The sequence below is a fragment of the Dipodomys ordii genome, unplaced genomic scaffold, assembly GCF_000151885.1.
Source record: "Dipodomys ordii isolate 6190 unplaced genomic scaffold, Dord_2.0 Scaffold69, whole genome shotgun sequence".
In the NCBI taxonomy this organism is placed as follows: Eukaryota; Metazoa; Chordata; class Mammalia; order Rodentia; family Heteromyidae; genus Dipodomys; species Dipodomys ordii.
The window spans coordinates 1,183,895-1,194,962 of NW_012267285.1; the positions used below are offsets into that span (position 1 = coordinate 1,183,895).

Genomic DNA, 11,068 nt, shown 5'->3' on the forward strand with positions numbered 1-11,068 from the left:
GCAGTGTAAGCCATTCCTCTTCAGAAGAACCCCTCTGTAGCACATGTGTGAGCATGTCCATGCAGTACACACGCACCTGAGCGTACAGACATGCACACGTGTGTGAGTGCATGCGATGCTGAGCACATGGTGCATGTGCATTCATTCACACACATTAACACATGCAGACATGTGCATACAGGTTCACAGGATATGCACACTTGTGTAAATGCACACCCATCTACATCCATGTAGGTATGTACACATGCACACGTTTACACGAATGCACCATGCACACACGGGCACACGTGTGTTCAAAAGTGTGTCCACACATGTGTGAACTTGCACACAGTGCATCCACACAGGTGCAGACATGCATTTGGTACATGTGTGTGCAAATCGTGCAGTGTGTATATGTGGTGAGTGCCTGCGTGCCTGGCACACATTTACACACAGGTGTGCACACATGGATGCGTGGATTTGGTGCATGCATCTGGGTGTGCATAGGTGTGTCCACATGGGTGAGAGTGCACATGTGTGTGCACACGTGTGCGTGAGTGTGCATGCACGCATAAGTGGCACGTCACTCGGACTAGGAGTGTTCCGGGGAGCAGGAGGCTGTCCCGAGCGCGCCGGGTGCTGGTCCCCCCGGGTTTTGCTGGGGTGTGCCCGCAGCTCCCTCCCCATCATGCCTGTCTCTCTGTGTTCTGCCACAGTCACTGTGACGGTGCCAACCTCACTTGTGAGGCCTGCCTGCACCCCAGAGGCCTGGCGGGGCCCCCCACGGAGGCCCCAGCCGCTACCCCGACCCCGGACGTGGAGGACACGCCAGAGCCCCCGCTGCACGACTTCTACTGCAGCAAGCTCCTGGACCTGGTGTTCCTGCTGGACGGCTCGGCCAAGCTGTCGGAGGCCGAGTTTGAGGAGCTCAAGGGCTTCGTGGTGAGCGTGATGGAGCGGCTGCACATCTCGCAGAAGCGGATCCGCGTGGCCCTGGTGGAGTTCCACGACGGCTCGCACGCCTACCTCGAGCTCAGGGCCCGCCGGCGGCCGTCGGAGCTGCGGCGTGTGGCCAGCCACGTGAAGTACGTGGGCAGCCAGGTGGCGTCCACCAGCGAGGTGATGAAATACACGCTCTTCCAGATCTTCGGGCAAATCGATCGGCCCGAGGCCTTGCGCGTCACGCTGCTCCTGACCGCCAGCCAGGAGCCGCCCCGCCTGGCCCGCAACCTGGTCCGCTACGTCCAGGGCCTGAAGAAGAAGAAGGTGGTGGTGATCCCCGTGGGCATCGGGCCCCATGCCAACCTGCGCCAGATCCGCCTCATCGAGAAGCAGGCCCCCGAGAACAAGGCGTTTGTGCTCAGCGGGGTGGGCGAGCTGGCGCAGAGGAGGGACGACATCATCAGTTACATCTGCGACCTGGCCCCCGAGCCCCTGCCCCCCACCCAGCCTCCGCCCCAGGCCCAGATCACCACGGCCAGCCCGGAGATCTCGGGGAGCCCCTCCCCAGGATCCCACAGGAAGCCCCTGGTCCTCGACGTGGTGTTCGTCTTGGAGGGCTCGGACCAAGTCGGCGAGGAGAACTTCCAGAAGAGCAAGGAGTTTGTGCAGGAGGTGGTGGGCAGCCTGGCCGTGGGCCCCGACGGCGTGCACGTGTCAGTGCTGCAGTACTCGAACTCGGTGATGGCTGAGTACTCCTTCAACCACACCCAGACCGCGGACGAGGTCCTGCACAGGCTGCGGGAGATCCCGTACCGGGGCGGCAACCGCACCAACACCGGCCTGGCCCTCGAGTACCTGGCCAGCCGCAGCTTCTCCCCCGGCCACGGCGACCGCGAGCAGGCCCCGAACCTGGTCTACATGGTCACGGGGAACCCCGCGTCCGACGAGATCCGGCGGCTCCCTGGAGACATCCAGGTGATCCCCATCGGCGTGGGCCCCCATGCCGACGTGCACGAGCTGGAGAAGGTGGGCTACCCCAATGCCCCCATCCTCATCCAGGACTTCCAGAAACTTCCACGGGAGGCTCCTGACCTGGTGCTCCAGAGGCTGCAGCTCCCCATGCTGCCCCCTCCCCTGGGTAAGCTGTGTATGCGGAGGGAGGAGACGGGGTGGGTGGGGGGAGCCCAGCATCCTCAGCACAGCTGGCCACAGCTGGACTTCGCATCGCAGCTTTCCACCCTCTGCACAAAACTCCGGCCTCAGGTGGGCCTGCTGCATCTTCCAGTTTAAATGAAATTCCATTTAACAAGTTAAATGCAGCCGGGCGCCGGTGGCTCCCGCCTGCCATCTCAGCGACTCAGGAGGCTGAGATCTGAGGATCGTGGTTCGAAGCCAGCCCCAGGCCAAGAAAGTCTGTGAGACTCTGATCTCCAGTGAAGCACCAAAAAGTCAGAAGTGGCGCTGTGGCTCAAGTGGTAGAGCATTATTCTTGAGCTGAAGAGCTCAGGGACAGTGCCCAGGCCCAGAGTTCAAGCCCCCTGCCTGGCAAAAGAAAATGCATTTAGGCCTGGAAAAATGGCTTAGTGGTAGAGCGCTTGCCTAGCATTCATGAAGCCCTGGGTTTGATTCCTCAGTACCACATAAGCAGAAAAAGCTGGAAGTGGTACTGTGGCTTAAGTGGTAGAGTGCTAGCCTTGAGCAAAAGAAGCTTAGGGACAGTGCCCAGGCCCTGAGTTCAAGTCCCAGGACTGGCAAAAAAAATGCATTTAAAAGACTTAGGCTACAGGTGGTGGACAGAGGGGTGACAGTCACAGAGGCCAGGGCATGAGCACATTTCTTTTTGGACCCTGTCCCCCCTTCTGTCCTCTCTCCCATCCCCACTCATGAGTGGCAGAGTTCATTCTCGACCTCGTGTCCAGTGAGGACCATGGCTGCCTTTGTCCCCCCTCACCCTCCCAGAGACAGAGAAACCAACCTACAAGACAAAAAGGAAAGAAAACACCAACAAACAACAAAGCAAAGCCTCTTGTTTCTATTTCCTGGTGCTCGTTCGGATAACTGTGCTTTCATACGACCAGCTGCACACGGGCAGGGGGCCTTGTGTTCCTGTCCTAACCATCTCCTCCTTTGCTCTCACTGTACATGAATGCTCAGCGTTCTGCGCCATGGACCCTGTCCAGTGTACTAGTTTTTAACCATCCAGCGTGCTTGCGTGTAGATTTACAGGTACATTCTAGCTACCACAAATGAGGGGAACATGCCACCTATGTTTCTTTAGGTCTTTGCTTAGTATAACTTTCCCAGTCTTTCCATTTCCTGACAGATGTCAACAGCATCATTGGTTCGCTGTGCATCGATGCCAGGTTTTCTTGATCCAGCTGTCCCCGGAGGGGTCTCGGGGTGATTCGGTATCTTGGCTGTGGCTAACAATGCTGCAGTGGACACGGCTGTGCATTTCCATTCTCTCTCCCGCTCTTTTTCTTTCTTGTCTTCATCTCCTGGGGGTTTTGGTAAGTCTTGTTTTATAGGATCGGAGGCACCAGACGTTGGTCCCTGTGTGCTCCTCTCCTAAGAGTCTAGAGTCCTTCCTATTTTGTTTGGTCGGTGGTGGGTCTTGAACTCGGGGCCTGGGCACTGTCCCTCAGCTCTTCAGCTCAGGCTGGCGCTCTACCCCTTGAGCCTCAGCGCCACGTCCGGTTTTCTGGTGGTTCATGGGAGATCAGAGTCTCAGGGACTTTCCTGCCCGGGCTGGCCTCGAACCGTGATCCTCGATCTCAGCCTCCCGAGCCGCTGGGATGACAGGCGGGAGCACCTGCGCCTGGTTTGCGACCAGAACCGCCCCCCCCCCCGTTGCCCGTCTTCCTCCTCCTCCTCCTGCTCTTCCTCTTTATCCTTTCTCTTCTTCCTCCTGCTTTTCCTTCTCTTCCTCCTCCTCTTCCTCTTCCTCCTCCTGCTCCTCCTCTTGCTCCTCCTCCTGCTCTTCTTCCTCTTCTTCTTCCTCCTCCTCCACCCTAACATCCTGAAGATCATAGCTCTGTGTATGGCCACTGTCCACCCCTTCCCTCTCTCCCCTTCTCCTCTTCGGCTCTCTCCTCCTCTTCCCTCCTCTTCCCTTCCTCCTCCTCCTCTTCCTCTCTCTCCTCTCTCTTTCTCCCCTTTTCCCTCCCGTCTCCCCTTCTCCCCCTTTCCTCCCTCCCTCCTTCCCCCTTTCTCTGTTGCTTCCTCCGGCAGTCTTATTAGGTAGCCTAGGCTGGTCTCATTATGTAGCCTAGGCTGGTCTTGAGCTGACCTTGAACTCAGAATCCTCTGGCCTCTACCTCCCAGTACTGTGATTACACCTTCTTACCTGGCTACACTCACGCTTTTATTTTTTTTGGTCTGTTGTGGGGCTTGAACTCAGGGCCTGGGCGCTGTCCCTCAGCTCTTTTGGCTCAAGCTAGTGCTCTACCACCTGAGCCACAGCACCACTTCTGGCCTTTTCTGCGTCTGTGGTGCTGAGGAATCGAACCAGGGCCTCGTGCATGCGAGGCGAGCGCTCTACCCCTGAGCCACCTTCCCAGCCCACACTCACTCTTAACCCAGGTTACACACGGAGAGTTTTAGAAATGCAGCAGCCGCCCATCTGACACCCAGGGCCCCAGGTGAGGCCCGCTGTGCCGCACGGCTGGGTGTTCGTGTCGTTAGCTTCCGGCTGGAGTGGAGGGGGCGGGGCCCAGTCACTGGCCCCAACCCCAGCAGCTGTCTCCAAGGCGGAGCTCTCCCTTCTCCCTGACACACTCTGCGTGTGACACACACTCTGCGTGTAACCACTGCTGTCACCAGAATTGTCCACCTTCACGGGGCGTGTCTGAAGGAACAGGATGGTCTCCTCCTAGCCTGGTGTCCCCTGTCTCCACTGCGAACATCTCGTAGGCTTTTTTTTTTTTTCTTTTTGGGTCCGGTCGTGAGGCCTGAACTCTGGGTCTGGGCACTGTCCCTCAGCTCTTCAGCTCAAGGCTAGCGCTCTACCACTTGAGCCACAGCGCCACTTCCGGCTTTTTTCTTTTTGATTATGTGGTGCCGAGGAACCAAACCCAGGGCCTCGAGCATGCAAGGCAAGCGCTCTACCACTGAGCCACCTTCCCAGCCCTCGTAGGCTTTTTTTAATATCATGCTGACTGAGGACAAGATTAGGTGCCTGATCCATGGTGGAGAACTTCTAGAAGACGGGTGGAGGACTTCCAGATGATAGGTGGAGGATTTCCAGGTGATAGATGGAGAACTTCGGGGTGATAGATGGAGAAAACTTTTCAGGTGTTAGGTGGAGAACTTCGGGGCGACAGGTAGAGCGCTCAGGGAGGAACCCAGGGCTTCTTGGTGCTGGTTTCAGGGTCGGTTGGAATCTGCGTGGATGAGGACGGCAATGAGAGGCGGGTGAGTGTTCTTTGGGGGCTCCCGGGGGGAGGCGGGCCACGCCCGTTGGGGCCTCTTGCTCTCTGTGGTGGGCTCCCCGCGCCCAGCGCTCTCCTGCTTGCTCCTGTCCCATTCTGGGGGCCCGCCCGAGAATCTGCCATTCTGGGTCCGGTCTCCTGTACCACCTCCTTTAGCCCCCGTCTCTGTGGCCCCCAGCGGTGCTCAGAGCTAGAAGGCTGGATCTGTGCCCGGCCCGATCTGTATTTTCTCCCACAGCCTGGGGACGTGTGGACTCTCCCGGATCGGTGCCACACGGTGACCTGTCAGCCCGACGGCCAGACCTTGCTGACTAGCCACCGGGTCAACTGTGACCGGGGCCCCCGGCCTTCGTGTCCCAACAGCCAGTCCCCGGTGCGGGTGGAGGAGACCTGTGGGTGTCGCTGGACCTGCCCCTGTGAGTTCTTCTTTCTCCACCTCCCCGCTGGGCTGGGAAGCTGGCCATGCAGGAAGCTAGAGCAGACTCCAGGTGCCTTTCCCAACAGAAAGCTGCTCTGCTGAGACCAGCTGTCACACCAGAACCCTCAGGCTGGTTGCCTGTGCTCACGCCTGTCATCCCAGCTGCTCAGGAGGCTGGGATCTGAGGATCGCAGTGGGAGGCCAGCCCAGGCAGAAAAATCTATGAGACTTTCCTCTGAGGCTCTTACCCCCAGTTACCCACCCGAAAAGCAGAAGTGGGGCTGTGGCTCATGAGCTAGAGCACCAGCGTTGAGCAAAAACAGCTCAGCAACAGCGCCCAGGCCCTGAGTTCAAGCCCCAGGACCAGCGCCCATAAATACATAACTAACACATTCTGTGGAAGGGTAGTTCCAGGGTGTGCTACATTTTCTTGTAATGTACATCTAAACCTTTTCTGGGAAGATACTGTCCAAGCCGAATCTACCTAAACCTGTATCCCTCGGTCTCTGCTCCCTGGTCTAGGGAAAGGCAGGTCCCAGGCGCTAGGGGCCTCCGAGGGGCAGCCAGTGTGGGTGTCGGGGGGAGTTGAGGCAGTGTCTAGCTGGTCCAGGCGGTGGCGGGCACGGGCTGGGGTGCAAGCCCCCCATCCCCGCCCCGCTCCCGTCAGGTGTGTGCACGGGCAGCGCCACCCGCCACCTCGTGACCTTCGACGGGCAGAACTTCCAGCTGACCGGCAGCTGCGCCTACGTGCTCTTCCAAAGCAAGGAACAGGGCCTGGAGGTGATCGCCCGCAACGGGGCCTGCGGCCCGGCGCCCAGACAGATGTGTGTGAAATCCATCGAGGTGAAACATGGCGGCATCTCGCTTGAGCTCCACGACGACATGGAGGTGAGGTGGGGGACTCGGGGGGTCCCGGGCAAGGCTGGACACAGATGCTGGGGTGAAGCTGCTTTTTCCTCCCCTTTGTTCCTATCCTGGGACTTGAACTCAGTGCTTTGTGCTCTAGTTTGGCTGTGTGTGTGTGTGTGTGTGTGTGTGTGTGTGTGTGTGTGTGTGTGTGTGTGTGGCTGGTCCTAGGGTTTGAACTCAGGGCCTGGGCACTGTCCCTGAGCTTTTTTGCTTAATACTTGGGCTACAGTGCCACTTCTGGTTTTCTGATGGTTCATTGGAGATAAGACTCTCACAGACTTTCTCAGCTTTGAACCTGGATCCTCAGATCTCAGCCTCCTGAGTAGCTAGGATGATAGGTGTGAACCACTGGTGCTTGGCTCACTTGGCTGGCTGGCTGGCTGGCTTCCTTCCTTCCTTCCTTCCCTCCCTTCCTCCCTCCTTCCCTCCATTCCTTCCCTCCCTCCCTCCCTCCCTTCCTTCCTTTCTTCCTTTTCTTCTGGCACTCTACAGCTTGAGCCATACCTCCAGTTATGGATATATTTTTGCTGGATAACTGGAGATCAGAGTCTCACAGATTTGTTTGCCTGGGCTGGCTTTGAACCGTGATCCTCAGATCTCAGCCTCCTGAGTAGCTGGGATGACAGGCGGGAGCCACCAGTACCTGGCTAGCACAGCTGTTTCTGTCACGTACGAGGTAGTTAGGGACTGGACCTTCTACCATGAGCCGCCGATGGCCTTCCAAAGGCGTCGCTCACAGCATCTCATTGTCTCCTCTCTATGGTCTTGGCATGCTGTCTTGTCATTTCGGGTCTACATTTGGGTGAGTGACTCAAGTTTAGGGATTCCGTGCCAGTTTGTGGCTCTGGTAGAGAGCTAGGTTGGCATCAAGATGATGCATTTTTCCGAAGGGAAATAGATGTGGCTTGAATCAGGGCCTTGGGAAAATATTTTGGGTCTCAAACAAAAATGTATGACTCTTCACATTCAAACAGGGAACTGGCGGAGCACTATAAATAAGTGGTGGATTAAATGTTTGCAGAAAAAAAAAAGGTTACGCGTGATGCCAACATTGCTCCTCGTTCATCTCGCAATCATAAACGTTTCATCGCGTGAAAACAACTCCTAAGCTAGCGCGCTTTTTTCTCACTTCGTAAGAATTCCTGAATCGGAACAATAAATGGCTGACAAACCGTAGTGAGCCATATATCAACCGAATTGCTCGTAGCCAAAAAGAGCTTAAAAAAATATCAAAGTGATTTAAAAAATTAAAAAAAAAACCCTTCCAGAAATTTTGTTCTACAGCAAAAATTCACTGCGGGTGTAAGTGCATCTCAATGTACTTGATATGATGTATGGTAGGGATCCCAAAGAGTGGCTAGCAAGGATTTTATTTTATTTTTGGGTGCTGGTCCTGGGGTTTGAATTCAAGGCCTGGGCACTGTCCCTAAGCTTTTTTTTTTTTTTTTTCTGCTCAAGGCTAGCGCTCTACCATTTGAGCCACAGCTCCACTTCCAGATTTTTGGTGGTTCATTGGAGATCAGAGTCCCACAGACTTTCCTGCCCAGGCTGGCTTTGAACCTTGATCCTCAGATCTCAGCCTCCTGCGTAGCTGGGATGTCAGGCATGAGCCACTTGGGGCCTGGCCTTTTTTGGGGTTGCTTCTACTTAGGGAGTCACACAGTGTCCAGATTCCCTTTGAGCCCTGGGCTGTCAGGCTCCTGACGAATGACTGTCTACTGGACGCTCATAGCCATCAAATGTCCAGCCCCATGCTTCCCCCTTGGTTTTACAAGGTTTGGGGCGGAGCCTGCAGCTGGCTGAGCCAGATCTCTCGTCATCTTCGGGCAGGTGTCGGTGGACGGGAGACTGGTTCCAGCCCCGTACGTGGGTGACCACGTGGAGGTCAGCATCTACGGTGCCATTATGTACGAGGTCAGATTCAACCAGCTGGGCCACATCCTCACATTCACCCCTCAGAATAACGAGTTCCAGCTGCAGCTCAGCCCGAAGACCTATGCTTCGAAGACGTACGGTCTCTGTGGTAGGAAACCCTTCCCTCATGGTCGGTCTTCCTCACTGGGCTCCCAGCGATGCGAGATGCTTGCGTGTCTGGATGGAGTCACACGCGCCTGGCCAGCAGGGGTCAGATCCTGGTGGAGGCCGGCTCTGTCCCTGGGCAGCTCCGGGCCGGCCTGTGACGCTGCCCGCCATCTCTGTCTCCCTTGGCATCTCTAGGGATCTGTGATGGGAACGCGGCCAATGACTTCGTGCTGAAAGATGGCAGCGTCACCACAGACTGGAAGGGGCTGGTCGAGGAGTGGGCCGTGCAGCAGCCGGGGTACCCCACCTGCCACCCCGTCCCCGAGGACGCGTGTCCCGTCTCGGATGGCTCCCGCTGCCAGCTCCTTCTCTCGCCGCTGTTCGCCGAGTGCCACCAGGTCCTCGCCCCCGCCACGTTCCATGCCATCTGCCAGCAGGACAGTTGCCACCAGGAGCGGGTGTGCGAGGTGATCGCCTCCTACGCCCACCTCTGTCGCAGCCATGGTGTCTGTGTCGATTGGAGGACAGCCGACTTCTGTGGTGAGTCCCCACATGCACCCCCCAAAAAAAAACAACATCCTGGACCCTGTTTTGTCCTGTCTGGGCTGCAGATCCGTTTTGTATTTTGTCAGTCGTGGGGCTTGAACTCAGGGCCTGGGCGCTGTCCCTCAGCTCTTCAGCTCAAGGCAAGCGCTCTACCACTTGAGCCACAGCGCCACTTCCGGTTTTCTGGTGGTTCATTGGAGATCAGAGTCTCATGGACTTTCCTGTCCAGGGCAGGCTTTGAACTGTGATCCTCAGATCTCAGCTTCTTGAGTAGCTAGGATGACAGGTGGGAGCCACCGGTGTCCACCTGGGCTACAGATCCTTTATTTGCCTAATGGAGATCAATTACCCCCTTCCCCCTCCTGGTATTTCCTGTTCCCCTCGGTTCTAGTCAAGATCACATAAATGGTAGCTATGGCAGCACTTGGATGTACAGTTTCAATGTAAATCCCAGCACAGTCCTCTCTATTAACATTTATTTACTTACCTATTTCTTTCTGGGGCTTGAAGTCAAGGCCCTGAACACTTGCTTAGCTTGTTTGGCTCCAGGCCGGTGCTCTACTACTTAAGCCACAGCTCCACTTCTGGCTTTTTATTTTTTGGTGATTCCTTGGAGATGAGAGTCTCATAGATTTCTGGGGGGGCTCCCAACCCCAGTCCTCAGGTCTCAGCCTCTTGAGTAGCTAGGAGGACAGGTGTGAGCCACTGGTGCTGCTGAATTCAATCTATTACTTGTTTCACAACTTGCTCACATTTGCATGAGTTGTGGGCATCATGGAAGAAAGGAGTGGCCTTGTAGCTCCTCTCCTTAGGCCACTGTGGATTTCTTACCTTTTTTTTTTTCATAACAGACCTGGGCTTGAACTCAGGGCCTGGGTACCTACCTTGAGTTTCTCTGCTCAAGACTAGCGCTCTGCCACTTGAGCCAGAGCTCTAATTCCAGCTTTTGGCTGGTTCACTGGAGGTGAGAGTTTCATAGACTTCAAATCACGATCCTCAGATCTCAGCCTCCTGAGTAGCTGGGATGACAGGTGTGAGCCACTGGTACCTGGCACCTTATTTAACTTTAAGAGGTTCTTAAGGCGTCCGATGCATTTTTACTTCAAACAAAACACCACATGGTTGATATGTAGTATGTCAGGACAGTGGTATCTGGCTGCCAGGTAGCAGAGAAATAAAATGCGCACCCACTGATGCAGAGTGCGGTGTTTCCCCCTCATAGCTTATGATGGAGATCTAACCCTCAGACACATGCTTCAGCCGGCAGGATGGGGTAGGGGGGAAAAGGGACAAGTACCAATAACAGACTGGTCTGCCAGCTGGATACTACCTTCCCCTCACAGCCCATTGGGCAGAACTCACGTCACATGACCACACTTAGTTGCAAAGGCCATTGGGAAATGTAGTCTTCACATAGTTGGTGTGCCCAGCGAAGCATTCTGTTTTCTGTGGAAGATGTCGCGGTTGAACACTGCTGGAAAACTAGTCATCTTATCTCCACCCTAGCAAATCTGTCAGGTGATCCGCCGCCTCAGATCAGCTGATGGCGGCCTAATGAGAATGAGCGCATTCTCTGTCCACAGCTATGTCCTGTCCGCCATCGAAGGTGTACAAGCACTGCGAACACAGCTGTCCCCGGCACTGTGACGGGAACTCCTCCTCCTCCTCCTGTGGCGACCATCCTGCAGAAGGCTGCTTCTGTCCCCCGAACCAGGCCGTGCTGGATGGCAGCTGCGTCCCCGAGGAGGCCTGCACGCAGTGCGTGGGGCAGGACGGAGTCCGCCACCAGGTAGGCGCCTGGGATCCTACCTCCCACGGGCGG

At 56.2% G+C, this 11,068-nt stretch overlaps 1 protein-coding gene across 1 annotated transcript in view; it reads left to right on the plus strand.

The window, feature by feature from the left end:
* Vwf (von Willebrand factor) overlaps nt 1–11,068 on the plus strand; it is an 87,460-nt gene that overhangs the window by 48,652 nt on the left and 27,740 nt on the right. The window contains exons 25-31 of the mRNA XM_013023596.1: nt 696–2,059; nt 5,291–5,334; nt 5,590–5,767; nt 6,437–6,657; nt 8,509–8,701; nt 8,896–9,240; nt 10,830–11,035. Of these exons, the coding sequence (XP_012879050.1) occupies nt 696–2,059; nt 5,291–5,334; nt 5,590–5,767; nt 6,437–6,657; nt 8,509–8,701; nt 8,896–9,240; nt 10,830–11,035 (2,551 nt within the window). The remainder of the gene's footprint in view (nt 1–695; nt 2,060–5,290; nt 5,335–5,589; nt 5,768–6,436; nt 6,658–8,508; nt 8,702–8,895; nt 9,241–10,829; nt 11,036–11,068) is intronic.